Source organism: Amblyomma americanum, chromosome 10 (assembly GCF_052857255.1).
Source record: "Amblyomma americanum isolate KBUSLIRL-KWMA chromosome 10, ASM5285725v1, whole genome shotgun sequence".
Classification (NCBI taxonomy): Eukaryota; Metazoa; Arthropoda; class Arachnida; order Ixodida; family Ixodidae; genus Amblyomma; species Amblyomma americanum.
This window is the reverse complement of record NC_135506.1, coordinates 3,465,675-3,481,987: the sequence shown is the minus strand read 5'-3', so window position 1 is coordinate 3,481,987 and position 16,313 is coordinate 3,465,675. Positions and strand designations below refer to the sequence as shown.

At 44.4% G+C, this 16,313-nt stretch overlaps 1 protein-coding gene and 1 non-coding gene across 7 annotated transcripts in view; both read right to left on the bottom strand.

Annotated features, from left to right (window-relative positions):
- Positions 1–15,776, bottom strand: part of l(3)mbt (lethal (3) malignant brain tumor) — a 41,259-nt gene extending 25,483 nt beyond the window's left edge. For 2 of the 6 annotated variants that reach the window (XM_077639181.1, XM_077639183.1), the window contains exons 1-5: positions 15,676–15,775; positions 14,756–14,819; positions 11,439–11,629; positions 7,496–7,602; positions 3,337–4,281 (exon numbers count right to left, since the gene is read on the bottom strand). In XM_077639181.1, coding sequence (XP_077495307.1) covers positions 3,337–4,281; positions 7,496–7,602; positions 11,439–11,629; positions 14,756–14,760 — 1,248 coding nt within the window. In that variant the 5' untranslated portion in view covers positions 14,761–14,819; positions 15,676–15,775. Of the gene's footprint in view, positions 1–3,336; positions 4,282–7,495; positions 7,603–11,438; positions 11,630–14,690; positions 14,820–15,168; positions 15,322–15,675 lie in introns of those variants that run through there. The other 4 variants (XM_077639184.1, XM_077639186.1, XM_077639185.1 and 1 more) reach the window with 3 other exon arrangements.
- On the bottom strand, positions 2,193–2,266 carry TRNAT-AGU (transfer RNA threonine (anticodon AGU)). Its single transcript has one exon. It is a non-coding gene; the product is annotated as a tRNA-Thr (tRNA).
- Positions 15,777–16,313: the final 537 nt, after the last annotated feature.

The window sequence follows — 16,313 nt, the reverse complement described above, 5'->3', positions numbered from 1 at the left end:
ACACCTACAGATAGCCATCAAGGAATTCAACTTCACTGTCCAGTAATTGAATAGAAGGTGCACTGACGCACTTTTTCCCAGCTTTTCTTATAAAATACGCCTCCATGACTTCACGCTCCGTTTTTCCTTTAGCTGATGTTAAGAATTCTGTTTTATCTATTTTTGGATAGCAGCCACTCTTTTTCTCTGTGTCACATGCTTTGCAATGGTCGGCCAGGTTACTTCCTGATTTGTTGCGTACGCATAATCTATGTTCTCTGGCCCTGTCATTGAAGCATCTTCCTGTCTGCCCAATGTAATGACGCCCGCAACTGATAGGAATTCTGTACACAACGTTCGCCTTACATTCCGTAAACTTTGTTTGATGTTTCGTCGTGCAGTCATCTCGTTTTACCATTTTCTTAGTGCAGGCCTTGGAAAGCTTACATGGGGCAGAGAAAACTACTTGTACATTATAACGCGCTGCCAGCTTCTTGAAATTATGTGAAAACCTATGATAATATGGTATTACCTGGACAGGAGTCTTGCCTTTTATCTCTTCACTCCCCTGCTCACTACAAGAAACCTTGGGGGCTTTCAGCTTTTGCAGAAGGCTTTCACACACTGCCAGTAGAAGGACTACGGGGAATCCAGCCTCCTGCAGGCGCCTGAATTGCTCATGGATGCTGGCGGCCATACGGTGCGTGCAGGATTTTGTAGCTGCTCCGTGGAGACATGGACACGATACCCCGCTTAACAACTTTAGAGTGCGCGCTGTCAAAGCGTAACAGACGTTTTTTGGTTCGTGGATGGTACATCCAGCAGATATTAAGGTTGGTGAAATCTAATTCAATATCTAAGAACTGAATGCGGCCATCTGTAGGTGATTCCCACGTGAAATTTAACCCGGCACCGTGCTCCGAAAAAATTCTCAACACTTCCTTGTCAACATCGCATTTTCTTCCATGACATTTTCTAAAAATAATAAGGAAATCATCAACGTATCTGAACACTTTTAAAACAGGAAGGTCAGAAAGATTAGCTTGAATGCGTTTGTCAATCGCGGATAAAAATAGGTCACATAACACAGGCGCAACAGAGGAACCTATACAAATGCCTCTTTTTTGAATATAGAAATGTCCTTCTGAAAAGATAGCTGTGGACGCAAGGTAGAATTCCAGCAAAGACAGGAAAGAATCGCTGCTGGTTCCCGCCCCGTTCTGGAAGGCTATTTCCCCGCTTTCACATATTGTTTCTCGGAGCACCGAGAGCAACTCTCCATGAGGTACTGAATAATAAAGGTCTTCTATGTCTGTTGAAAAACCATTCACGTCGCAAAAAGGACCCTGCTCGAGGTTGACGACCAATTCTTTAGAGCTTCGGATGAGGAACGGATCCTCAGTCTTCAAGGTGTTAAGGTGCCGTTGAAGGTAGGAGCTAACAAGCTTTTGCCAGGTGCCGTTCTCGGACACTATGACCCTAAACGGACATGCAGGCTTGTGCGTTTTCGCAGTGTAAGATACATCTAAGCATCCATTCTAAGAGGACATTCTAAGCTCCGCCTGAAGGATCTGACGCGATAGCATTAATGATTAAATGCCCATATATGTAGAATTAATCATTAACTTCACATTCATAGGTCCCTGGGAGTCCTCACACCACTCCTTCCGCAATGGTGCAGTGGTTAAGGAATGCACCACTGCCCTGCGATGGCAAGCGCTGCCACAGTGGGGCTTTTGCGACCCAAGCTGCTCTTCCCGAGCAACCTCTCGCAATCAATTATTGATTTAATGGCCACCTGCCATGGTGGGCAGTTTGCTCACAATTCATTCGGTGGGCAGGTTGCGATGACCTCAGGTTGTAGTGACCTAGGTGGCCCACATAGATTGCTTCTCCGGCGGTGGCCAACTGGGCCATACCATATGCCACCCTATTTTTCATTCACAACACCGACAACACTGAGGAATACCAATACCTGATACCATCAAAAAAGTGTATTTCTGATACCGATGCAAGATACAGAACCAAAATTTAATTTCAATACAGGTACTCAATACTGTATCGTAGATATTTCTATACATCACAGAAATCTAATATTAATAAAGTTGTAATAAGGGAGTAATTACTCATTGGCATCCACCACAGCACAGCCATATAGCTACAAAAGAAAGCTATACAGCTTTTTAAGAAACTTCGCAGTTAAAGAAAAATCCGTCCTGGTCCGGGATCCGAACCCGGGACCACTGCTTCACTGGAGCAGTCGCTCTACCAACTGAGCTAACCAGGACAGCAAGCTTATGATAGGGCGAGAGCGAATTGATCAATAACTCGAAGTGGGAACAGTGTTGGTCAAATGTTTAGGGGAAGCCCCCAAGGAGGAGTAAATTTGTGACAAGGGAGTAATTACTCATTGGCATCCACCAAAGCGCAGCCACACAGCTACAATGAGTAATCACTCCCTTATTACAAATTTACCCCATTTGGGGGCTTCCTGTAAACATTTTCCCAACATTAATACAGTTCGTAATTAACTGAGTTAAGAAATTTCTCCCTGGTTCCTGGAATCTTGAGTGCATTAGGTGTACCGCACTATTTTTGAAACTGCTTAAATGAATTCAGCCACATAGATTTCATTTAAGCTCCACTGCCAGTGCAGTTGGTTTCATTAGAACTTTAGCATTGGACTGAAGCCACGGTGATGTTCAAACGATCACTTCCATTAACAGCCTAGCGAAATCTTTGTTTTAAGTTAATTATCTTCATGCAAACCGGCCTGTGAGTTCTTGACTATGTATGAATAAGCTTGGAGCATTTTATGATGCTTTTCGTTTATTGCTGAAATATTTACCATGTCAGTTTTAGACCACTAAGTCTTTGGAGGTGCCGTAATGACTGCACCAGAGGGGTTAAAAGCGGCCCAACAACTTCTAAGGCTGTACACACTGCACATAGGTACTTTATAGCTTTCTTTTGTAATGAATTCAGGCTCTGTGAAGCCTATAAACAGCTTTTTTTGCACACTGAGTATCCAAGAACTATGAAGGCTGTAGGCTAGCGATCAAGTGACGTGGTGACCAGAGCATCAAAACATTTTCTTCTGTGTGGAGCTCAGAAGCCAGGCTACACTGCAATTCAGTACAGAACTGGGATCACAGAGTCATTTAGAGGTGTAGCCGTCACAAATTTGACTCAAATGACGGAAAAATTTTAATTTCAATTTTCTAGGTGATAAATGCGCCTTTTGCTCAGACGATCATCAATATATCCAAAAGCCACATTAATAGATTTTTACAAAGAACAAAAGTTTTCTGCATTTGCCTTCAGCGTTCATTTTTTTATTCGGGTTGAGGCACCCACCTTGAGGCTGCTACCGGGGAGAGTGGCAATGCCGTCTTTCCACTCCATGGCCTGAATGGGATCAAACTCGGGCTCCTGAGAGCCACCATCCGGCACTGAAGCTGGCACAGGTGTCATAGCGGCAGTAGACAGTGTGCTGGGCACGGTCGACACAATGATTGGCGGCGTGGCAGTCACGGGAGCTGGCACTGTCACTGTTGCTGCACCAGGCAGGGATGCCAGTATGCTTGGTGGTAAATTGCTCGTAATGGCAGCCGATACAGATGCTGGCACAGCAGTTAGCACAGTTGCTGCTATAGATGTCGACACCGAAGCTGTTACAGGAGTCGGCACTGAAGTTGGCACGGAAATTGATATAGGTGCCGGCAACGAAGCAGCCACAGAGGTTGGCATTGAGGTTGCCACAGATGTTGACAACGTTGACACAGACACTGGCATGGACGTTGGGATCGAATTCGGCATGGAAGCTGGCATGGAGGCCGACATGGAAGCTGGCACAGCTGCTGACATAGAAACTGGCATGGTACCCTGCAAGGAAGCCGCCGCACTGTTTGCCATGGTAGTGGCCATCAAGGTGGGAGTAGGAACGACCGAAGCTGTCACTGTCACCCCAGAAGGAGGTGCCGGAAGTGTCGCCATCGTGACGGAGGAAGGCAGCACAACAGGAATGGGGGTCGCAACTGAAGACACTGTGAGCAAGGGGGGCTGACCGCTGGGCGCAGAAGTGAGTACCCCTGCCAAGAGGGTACCGAATGTTGCGCCCTGTGTGCCTCCCGGGAACACCGCCAGTCCCCCACCGGGCTTGCCGACCAGCACCGCCGGCGTGGCCGAGCTGACCGCGGGCGTGGATCCCAGGGTCGGCCCAGAGCCATCCGCATCGGGTGCCAGTGACAGTGGAGCCAGCTGCACGCATCCTTCCATTGCAGTGGCCCCTCCCTGCAATGTCTGTCAAGACAGAAAAAATGCACTGGCTAAGCTAGGCTGCAGCTTGGTAAAAACTTTCAATTTCATGTCAATTTCTCTCTCCACAAAGGCATCCCTCACTCTTCTCTCCATTGTTTCTGTCGCCTTGTTTTCCTTTCTTCTTTCTCCGACCCACCGTGACAGCTCAGTGGTTAGGGCGCTCAGCTACTGAGGCAGAGGACAGCGGTTCAATTACGGCATTGGCGGGCTCGTTTCGGTGGCGGCAAAACACAAAAGGCACCAACACCATGTGGTCTAAATTAATCAAGAGCCCATGTGTTCCTTCAGAATGTTGAACCCTACAATTTTGCAATTTTCTTCCATCTCTCATGGCCTGGCTCTCGGTTTGACTTGTCTAGGCTTGGTGCCAAGCCAAGGCAAGCCAAACCGATTCTACGACTGCAACGGGCTTCAGTTACACGATGGCTTAGGCTGAGTGCCCATTAACGGTGCTCGCCACAAAGTGAAGGTTCGCATGAAGATTAAACAACAGATAACAATGTAGAGAGTCACAACTCTGTCCAGTTGCCACTTTGAATGAAAAAAAATTATTTGCAGTCAACTCCAGTTAAAGTGGAGTTCGAACAGAAGGATTAACTGTGAGGACAAATTGAAGTTGGCGTTTTTCAACAGACTACTGCATTCTATTGCACTACTTTCATTGAAAAGAGAGTTTTTATAAGGTAAGAAAATTTTAAAAATTAAACAAAGGTATCAGTGTTTTAACCAGCAAACTTAAATGACATCAGCTCCAATTTTTTTACACGGATTCCTGATGCTAGGTCACACCACCATTTACTTCCAAATGGAAATCACAGAGTCCATTTTTACTCCTCACATCACAAGTTTCAATCGAGTGGTAGGTGAAAAAATGTCCCAATTTTAAATTCTTACCTGTCAGCAATAAATGAGTCTTTTGCTGCCCAAAAACATATATATAGTCACAAAGATACAAATAATCCATTTTTACTAAGAAAAATATCGCATGGACTTGTCATCAACATCCCTTTAAAGGGCCATGACAGCCTATTTTTGTGCATACTCTGCTTACTGCATTCAATTCCCAACACGTTAAATTACAATTCCCTGAAGTTTCAGTTTGTTCTGTGCAGTAGATGTTTTTATAGCAAATTTTTTCGTTTCTTTTGCGAAATGCTTGCTGGCCTGGCAACCTCTGATCGCTTACACCACAAGGGCATACCCACCCCGTGTCGTCTTCCGCATATATGTACATTCCTTTTGGCTCGAGGAACCAAGCTGCAGGCAAAATCCAATGCGACTCAAATGTTTCACTGCCCATATTGACAAACAGTCGCCGCCGCCTAAATGAGTGCTTACTCTGCATGCGCAAATTTCCCCAGAAATGTTACATTTACAACTGCAGCTCCGCGCTGATGTTGTTTACATAGCTGTGCACAAACAGTACAGACCGTTTGCGTGCATAAAACACAAGGTGGGCTTTCCTTACCTTATATATTATCTACGCTTGCTCACAAATTGGTTTTACTCATTTACACACTACGATAACACTGCAATAAGCGCTGATGATGCTATCGCCTGCTAGAGAAACGCTTCGCGTAAGACCGGCGCTTCCCACTAATTGTACCTGCTTCCTCCAATGTCACCAGTGCTTGATTTCAAATCGCTTTACCTAAAAATATGCTCGAGTACACCACTTGCATTAATGAAAACAGTCAAATTTGCTGTCCGCAGTCGATGACAACGACTGATGCCAGCTGCCTTCAGCACATACTCTGCAGACCGGGTCACATCAGCACTTGTCCCTTATTGTGCGCACATTCCGTGATGTAGGCAGTCATCGCTTTGAGGTCACTATAGGCAAAACTACTCACGACGGCTACCTGCATGCGCTAGAACTTGTGAATTCGCTCTCCGCAATCGCTGAAATCGCACACACGAATCCCGCGAACTAACTAGGCCTCGTCGCAAAAAGGGCCTGTGGTCCGCCGTCGACCGAAATTCAAGAATGTGGCAAAAGTTCACAACTGATTAATATTAAAGTGCAAAGATATGAAATGCAGCCTTTCGTTTCTCTTTTTTTGATGCGGATAAGGTAGACACAAGCGCAGTTTATCAGGCCATCGCCTCATCGGACATGAAGCTTTCGCTCGGCCACACAAGCCCAGGCGACGGCGGCGAGCGACCAGCGGCAGCGTCGTGGTGTCGCTTGACTCGCTGTTCGGTTCTATGCACAGGCACAGACTGAAAGCACATCTTTGCTTGTGCATGTATTTCGCATATGTCACCGTAGCTAAGGTTCAATAAGTTCTTAAATTTTTAAGTTTATAGACTCTCATACCAATTAGCCCCCCACCACATTCTTCTGGTTCCCACTAAGCTCACTATTTACTACAATACGTGCTCGTTGGTCGTGCTGGTGTCGTCGCCGGTCTAGAGCAACAGACTGGTGCGTCAGCGACAGCATCTGCATACCGCCCAGCACACCGACCGCGGATCGTCATCGCACCGACCTGGTGTGACTGCACCCTACCTATATCGAAGAAAAACTACGTTACTGTTATCGCTTCTGTGGCACCAATCGCTGATATAAGATGGACGACTGCCGCTTCGGTCCCCCACGAAAGTACAGGGGACAAGACACAGACCCCGCTGCGTGCATTGCAGCAATGATAACAAACAACATTGTTCCGTGTATGCCTTGTGACGTCACGAGGGCATTAAATATGGAGGTCGTTGCCGGTGTGGGGTTTCCCAGTCCCAATTTTGATTGCATTTTTTGGCATATACAGAGCTTCCAGGGAACCAAAATTGTGCAAATTGAATCACAGGCTCTTGTATTAGTTAATGAAGTACTAAACTGCAATATGAAGAATGGCCATGTCATGGCCCCTTTAGGGGAACCTTTTAAACACTCTATGATGATGGGATAAAAGTTTTAATTTGAATAAACCTGAAGTTTGAAATAACCAAGTCCTGTCTAACGAAGGTCCACTGCTTACTAGACACATTTTACCATAGCAATGTGCTGAGTAGAATAGCTATTGATGAAACTGAAGACATTAACAAATGAGGTCAAGGCATAACATCTAAACGTTTCAGATATTTGCCCAACTATATCCTAATTCAATACTGAGCTGCCCCTCCAGAACAAATGCACTTGTGATTTCTTCTCGACTGCACCCCCCTAGCAGTGAAGCCGTGAGTCCTGACCCACCTGTGGCTTGGAACCGGCCACCATGCCGGGCAGGCCAGAGACAGTCACCAGGATGGGCTTCTGCATGCCAGGGTTCAACTGGCCATCTGTCCGCAGGTCACGTGTCACTGCAAACACACATATACACAGAGTCAGGGGGCGATAAATTTCGTTAAGTAACAAAGCTTGCTGCAATCAAATTTAAAGCACACAAGCCATCTGTGACGACACATATACTACACAACTCGAAGCATAAATGTTAACAGCACCACTTTCCTTCCTGCCTTTCTTCCCCCCTTGATCCGACACAAGAGGCCTGCAACATTCTAACGAGCAGCTTATCGCATTGCCTCAAACCTCTCGCCATCCCTCTTGGCTTCTTGTGGCATTTGCTGCCTCACCAAAGAAAAACTCTGAAGATTCTTCACCTACTCACAAATGAAATTAACTGCACTGGCGACAGCAGAGCTACATGTTTTGACACTGTGTTTATCAAAGTGTGCTTACTCTATGCAATGAATATAAGTAGAGGTTGGATTTATCGGTTTAAACCAAAAAAGGAAAGATACACTATGTCGAATTCAGTTTTTGAAATTCGGTTTTAACTGAAAAAGGTAAGCATTTTTGGCATGCAAGGCATAGCAAGCTTGCTGTTGAGCACGAGTTACACTAAGTCAAAGTTGTAAATTAACTGAGTAGGGAAGCCAGGGGCGTGATGAGACGGTGGTGTTGTATATGCAGGGCAGTTGTGAGATTTTAGGTATTCCTTCGCTTGCTTACATGCCTCTGCAGACCAGGAAGCACTACCTCCTTGCCATCTGCTACCTAAGCACCCTTTCGACACTATCATCACCCGCTTAGAGCAGTTAGGCTGTTAAGTAGGTTTACAAAGTGTATGTAGGACACTGACACGAAACCGCGCATGAGCTTCACTAAAAAAGAATGCTCTGGCTGCCGTAACGATTAAGCAGCAGCTCCACTGCAGCCATCGACACGCAGACCACGCAATGCCCCACCCTCTTGTTCAACCAAGGACAGCAACCCAACAATAATATGTCCCAGCTCTTAGCAGTAAACTTTCACTTCTGTTTTTGTTTGGCAGTTAGCTCAATAACATGCGTTACTTTTTTAATAACAGTAGCAATTACTATTACAAGCACAGCTCTAAGTGTTGTCATTTGCACGTCAATTACTCATAAATAAGTTGTTGATGCTGACAAAAGAGCAGAGATAGGCTCTAAATGACTTTTGACCACACAGGATTGCCACATTAAATCACAGAAAAGAGGAAGTCATTCAATCGTCTAAAAATTAATACACGCCGAAAAGAATCAAACTTTCTATTTTGAAATAAACACCAAAAAGTCTGCCAAATTAAAAAAAAATGACTGGCAGTTTAGCATTGCTAAGCATGAAATATTGTGTGAAAGCACGAACACCACCCCCACATACCTCAAAGCGACTGAGGGGTCCACTGACCCAGCAGATCCAGTTATGCGCCTTTACTTACCTCAAAATCAATAGAGCCTAAACCTTGCACTGATTTTGAAAAAAGGAAAGGCACATAACTGTTTGCTCTGCAGATGGAAGTTGATGAAGACTCTGATTAAGACAATGCTCTGTAATGCACAGCGCAAGAGTGTGCTGAAATCGACCGGAAAGTACTCTAAAAAATTGTTTCATGATCTGCAGCGGCTGTGCATTGTGGGGAAATGCTCAAACAATAGGCGTTTTTCTCTGTTACCATTTTCTGTCCAGACATTAACGTTGCAGAGCATATTCCTTCATGACTGTCTAGTTGATTTTGACCCCATTTGTTTTGTTGCACTCTTAAGGCCAGAGTACAGGACAAGGCATTTTTTTGTTTTTCAAATTTGTGAATCTTGTACAAAATGTTTTTCACGCACTAGATATGTCAACGGACACTGCATCACAAAAATACAAAAGCGAAATTTGCGCTTTACGAAAAAAAAATTCCAAGGATGTCGTGACCTGTAGCACCAATTGAAATGCAATGAATGTTGAACCAGCCTTCTGCCACATTTTATTACCTCTGCAGCCTTTTTACAATATTACTACATTCAAATCAGTGTGAAATTCTGCTATGTAGAAAACGATGATGAGCGGGCAGTGCCGCAGGACGGAGCGCTCGTGCTAGGCCAGCTGTGAACACACAGAAGAGAACAGACAATGGAAGATTTTGCTCGTGGTTGGTACCCAACCGATTAGTGCTCAAACACTAAAAATTTATGCTGAAAGACACATGTCCCCTTAAATTATTTTAATAGTGCGTTTTCCACTCCTTGAGCGAGTTTAACGCAACTCAGAAGTTTGGTGTGAGGCAGGTATAGAAACTTCCACAGGATTTCTTGGAGGATTTTCTTAAGAACAGTGGTGCTTTTACAACTGAATCAATGTTTTCGGCCCAGCACTAGCCGTGCCCAGTACGAAACCTCATCTTCCTGGCATGCCTTTGGCGGATGATCTACAGCTCTTCCAGCTTTCCCTCCAAGCATGAGAAACTTTATGCCGTCACCATTTCACCATATGCCAAGGTGGTATGTACAGGTGCCATCAAAAGTTTATGGAATGTGACTCTGACGAAGCCATTTGATTTCTTTGCATCCAAGATACAGTGTTTGAGAAATATATGTATACAGTCAAACCTCAGTATAATGAACATGAATATTATGAATTATTGGCTATATCAAACTCCGCAAGATATTTTTGACAAATGCAGGCAATTTCTACTTACTACAGCAAACGCGGTTAACCAGGAAACATATATACTGAACCCTCCAGCGCCAGACTGTGCCCATCTGGGTGACAGGTGGCAGGCTTCGCCACACTACACAAGTGACTGGTGGTGATGCGGCAAGCTTTTGCACCAAGGTTTGCTCCTTTATTTTGCACTCGCCAACAGCAGGGTATAGGGCTATAGTCCGGCAGTCAGCAGTGCCTTAGCAGTAGCTTTGCAGTGCAAGTGGTTCTAAACTTGCAGTAACAATCCTGTGCTCATGTCGGCTGTCGTGGAGGCGGGGAAAATGGCATTAGCTTTCGCTCTGATGCACCACTTTCCATGCGATGCGGGGAAGCCACTGCAGCTGGCTCTTAACTGGAAGGTGAAATTTTTTTTTAGAATTTGAGGTTCTTAAAGAAATCGAATCTATGAAGCCTCTAGGAAAACATTCCAAGCAGTTTTGCGCCAGCATTTAAAATAGTGATGTAACTGCCGAATAAAGCTGCAACACTAGTTAGGCTTCTCCTCACTGCATTGGAGAAGTGTGGGGAAAGTTGTGATGTCATTGTTGCTGAAAATTCAGATCCGCTGCCTTCGCCCACGAGCTGCCGCGAGTTTTCCAACACTGCCAAACAATGCTCCGTGGGCATCACCTTCGGCAGCAATGGCTTACTTTCTTGAAACAACCATTATTACGAATTCCATATATTACGAGTTCAGGCTATATCAAACTATAATATTTTCTTTTTTTGGCAGTTCGCTATAACGAAGTTTCACTGTGTCTGCATACATCTATTTCAGCCTGAGTGCAATGACGATGATGAAATTATTAAGATTCTTTCAGTACTATTGCATTCCATAAACTTTTGCCTGCAGGTACACCAACTAGCCTAACTTGATATTCGACCACGTTACATGCCACGGGCACAAAGCCACAGCTGTTGGTTGCTGTCCCTTATAAAAATGAAGACGCTAATTATCATCATTCTCCATGCTGCATTTCCAGCTGGAGTAGATGGAAATGTTTCCACTTCCACTTCCAGAAGATTTTCCAGCTGGAGCTATCAGGAAGTGGCAATTTTGCAGCTGGAAGGAAGAATGTTCCAGCTGGACATGATTTCCCGTTCCATAATCCAGCTGAAATAAGATGGCACTGCAGCTGGGGCTAAATGGTTTCCAGCTGGAAATGGGCCCTCTTTCTCCTCTGGGATGTGAGCAACTCACGGGTGATGGTGGTCATAGGAGGTGCCCCCCTCGTCTGGAGCATTTCTGGAGTGGCGAAGGCCAGGTTGATGAGGCTTGGAGCTGCCATGGGGGGCGTCTCATTCGGTGGACTTCCTGGCTGGGAGGAGCAGCCCCCAGGCGCCTGCATGGCCTGCACCACACGTCCCGCCATGGCAGTCTTGTCCTTGCCTCTGCGTCAAGTCAAAAGAGGAGTGCATGAATGGACAGAGCTCAACCAGGCCTCACTTTACGCATTGTGCGTTGGCCTCCTAGTAATCCTAGAGTAGTATAGACACCAAATTTTTGGTTGCATGTCTTCTTTTTAATGACGTGTAAGACATTAGTATACACGGATGACCAAATGTTATTTGCCTATGACTGGTAAACTGTTTAAAATTTAATTTCTTTTCTCATAAGCTGCTTTGGTTTTGGTTACAACAGCCAAATGATGGCTGTGATGTCCAAGGTCAGTATAGGTCACATCAGGCATTAAAAAAAAGTGCAGTGCAATCACTACTTCATTTGCTTTAATTCATTACAATGATAAAGCCAGCCTGCCTCATGAACCTGAGTGAAAACAAACAAAAAAGCAGTGATTATATTGCAGTTTCTTTCATGCCTCACGTGGCCTATGCTAAACCTTGATGCCACAGACATCGTTTGGCTGTTGAAACCAACAGAAATAATGTGACAGAAGAAATTCAATTATAAACTGCTTAGCAGTCATAGACAAATGCAACGTGTTGATCCATGTATAGCAATGTCTTACCCATCACTACAGAGAAGAAAACATGCAACCAAAAATTCGCTGTCTATACATCTTCAAGTGAACAGCTGAGTAGCATGCACTGTTAGGCCTGCAGAACATTCTCTCGCAAAAAGGCTTGTCAGCTAAGCCACTTTTTCTTTTTCTTCTCCAGACAACGAATAAACACTTTAATGGTGCCTGTGAAACAGTCACAATACCAACAGGACACATATGTCCATGATAGCATATGAATGTGCTAAGTTTTTTAATAACAATGGCATGGTATGGCAGCACACAGCTTCTGGTCAAAGAGTTATTCCTTTATGAACACATTATCATCAGCCTGACTGGAGGGCAAAGGCCTCTCCCATGTCTCTCCAATTAACCTTGTCCTTTGCGAGCTGCACCCACCATATGCCGGCAAACTTCTTGATCTCATACACCCGCCTAACCTTCTGCCACTCCCTGCTACGCTTGCTTCTTCTGGAATCCACTCCGTTACCCTTAAGAACCATCGGTTATCTTCCCTTACATGCACTGCCCAAGCCCATTCCTTCTTGATTTCGACTAGGATGTCATTAACCGCGCTGAAACAGAGAGCCACCAGATTGCTAAATTAGGCGGAAATGGTTCACACAAAAAGGACGTAAAAAAAAAGTCTTAGAATTGTCCTTTTAAATTTTCTCTGCTTCCTAGAAAGGAAAAAAGTATTTTGTAGCTTGATCACGAGCACCTGAAATCCTGTGATTGTTTTAATTATTTAGTGGAGCAAGAGTATTTTGCTAAGAGCCAAAATTTATTTATTTCAGTGCTCATCGGTCCTGGTTGCTAATTAACGAACCATAGGAGGGTAACTAGCAAAAATTAGTGTAGATCCCGTTGCAACGACAAAATCAAATATGGGTATGTTACTGCATTATTTCAGGACACCTAAGCAGCCGTCTCCTGGGTGGCACCAAAAAGTAGTTACAAGGAATTAGTACAGATTTTCTCATTTTTTTATGTCCGGCTGTTATCAAGATTAACCCTAATGACCAAATATGCAGTATTATTCCCCACATGCTTCAGCACAACCAAACAGGATATAGAAGCAGAACAGAAGAGGCACTCTTATATGACTGTGCACCATTCACAACTCTCCCTCCTAGGAAAAATAGCACACTGGAAGAAATGTTTAAGCTGTATTCAAATATTTTCAGCATACACAGCATGCATTAGCCTGTGTTAGTTTTCAGCTTTTTTTAATTTTTTAGTTATAGCCCGTTAGCAGGTAAGAATATGCAAATGTAACAGCTAAGCAAAAAATAGTACACTAAGATGCGTCTGCAACAACAGGCTTACACCTGCAGGCTTAAAAATAATAGTCACTGCATAATTTTCATTGGACAAATTTGTCTGAAGGTAGGCAAACAGAAGGGGACGGCCTTTAACGATTACGAAAAATTATTGTTTTCGGGGACTCATTACAGCTTTTAGCGTGGGCTTGGTTAACTTACAGCTACACAACACTGAGTTGTAAAAAAAGAGTTACTGTGCCTTGCTACAGATTAAAAATAGGGCAGCACAAACAGGCCCTGCCGATGATATGGCAACACTGCCCAAAAAAATTCACCCACTGCTGAATTTTCAACTTGATGTAGTGACGAAATAATAAACAATATGGCCATCACAACAATTAATGCAGCAACAAATATAACAGCGTTGTGGGTGGTGGAACAGCATAAAGCAAGACGCTGTCCAATGCACCTGGTCATGCATGGCAAGAGCAGTCTCCATCAGGATAAAAGTGTATAACATTCCACACATACTAAGTTATGCTCTTCAGCTAGGCAAGCATCGTTAAGCTTATTTAACAGTATTTATACTATCTAAAAGACTTTACACTGTTATGCAGTTCTGAAAGCATGCTGCAGTGAGCAATGAAACAAATTCAGGTTGTTAACTGCAACTAAAATGCAAACTTTCTGCAAATCAATGTGGTTCGTATTTTATCCCCACACACTTAACGCACTACTGAAAACAGATACTGTGTTAATGTTGATGTACCCATTGTGAGCATTACACATCTACAGCTGTTAAATACTCGTATAATACAGTGCAGCAGGCTATATGAACACCAACAGGCAATTTGAAGCACTGCAAGAGAATTTTTTAGAGCTGAAAAATTTGGTTTGTGGGCTCTGATTATTTTACAAAGAACAAATTTAGTGCACTCGCCTCCATGCATTCAAAGAACATGCTAATTCCAATACAAACAAGGCTCGTCATCTACTGGACCATCTCCCTCAAACAGTCAACATATCCAGAGTTTTACCGAGACATATTTTTCTTTCCCTTCCTGCAGATGGATATTTCACTGGAATTTTTAGCCAGGGCATGCATTACGTGCGAATTCTACGTATGTAGTGGGCACAAGGTAGTTGCAGCATATATATACGCGTATGCGCACAACCGCAACAGAAACGAATATGCAACAAAAAATGCGATAGCGCAGAGCAACGTACGAAGCTTTCAAAAAGGAATCAAGGTCTTTTCACCACTCGGGCATCACTCCGCCCGCAATGCTTACACCATAACGAAGTTCCCAGTGCACGCGCCCGGTCACAAAAAGGCGTCCCCTCGTTTTTCGCAACCTGCAATGCCGAATCACAAGCATTCATCAACGGCTGTCAGTGGCGGTTATTGGCACTACACAAGCTCAACTGTCCACGTGACGTGATAGTTTCATTTTGTCGATAAACAATGGGAGTAAATTTTACCCGAGCGCTATCGAAACGGTGCGCGCAAGCCCATTATTGAAACGACTGCAGCAACTTTAAAATTAAGGAAACGGGAAGGCCTATCCAATTTTTTTAAAGGACGACTAAAGTGCATATGCTAGCTCACAACATGTCACTGCTCTCAGCGCAGAGAGATATAGAGATTTTAGTAATATATGCTAAGAAACGACAATAGCGCATTTGCCCACTGACGGCTACGCACCGCGAAAAATTCCTGCGGTCGCAGGAGAAAAAATTTCTACAAGAAATGGAAATTTCTGCCGAACACGAACTGAGCAGTTTGTCGTTGCTCTCCCTTCGTGGTGCTGGCTAGGATTACACTGCTGCTCTTTCTCTCCCCCGCTCAACTCCTGGCGAAAAAAAAAAGTTTCCCTGACACTAACGCAGTCTTGTCGGGCAAACAAGTATTTTCGACAACACTGCCCGGGCCTCGCACACCGTTCACTCGAGCGCACGCAAATTATCGTTTTTCAACAGCGAACTTAATTTCTCCAGATGTTTTTTAGTCAGCGGCCGAAATAAAGCACAACAGTAGCGTAGCGCCTAGAAAAGTCGAGTGTTAGTCATCAAGTTTTACGCTAGTATCACAGCTCGCATTGCGTCAAAACACGATGTAAAATTATTAACAGTCTTTACTCTTTCAATCAACATGATTTTTCCCGCAGAAACGACAGCCTGTTTTCTTAAGAAGACGTAAAACGGTACGTACAGAATTTCGTCGCCGCCATACCAGCACCAGCGATAATGCCCGCTTTCCCAGTGCCCTGTCTGCGCATGCGTCACTCGGAGTGCCCGCCTTCAGAGGGCGGGTCTTAGCGGCTCACCGCGGCGGCCTTGGGGGCCGGCGCGCGCAGCGGCGCGCCATCGGAAGATCCCAACGAACAAAATCGACGACGAAACCAACACCCTCTCACGAGACACGACGCTTCACTCAGAGGGAAAAAAAAAAGGAAAAAAAAGTGTGTGAAAGTAACACTGTTCTTTGACAAGGGATGCGCGTTCTGTTGCCTGCCGCTCTCTCTCTATTGTTTTTGTGCAGCGGAAAAATGCTGCATGCAAAATTTTTCCCAAATGCGGGAGCTCTATTTTCAAATTTATGCATGCTTTATCACGACAGTCCGTCATTTATCCTCAGTGTTTCAGCATTAATTTGTTACGGAAGGTTTCTCTTGAGCCAAAAAAAATGCAAGAAGTGTTTTCGACTTATTTTGTGAAGGTTAGTTACTCCTTTCAGTTTTCTTTCAGGTGCACGAATCGGGATATATACTTATGGCGCCTTTTAAAATAATGTGTCGTGGCTGTTACTTTGGCATTTCTTCCACGTTTCAAATGTTAGATAACATGAAA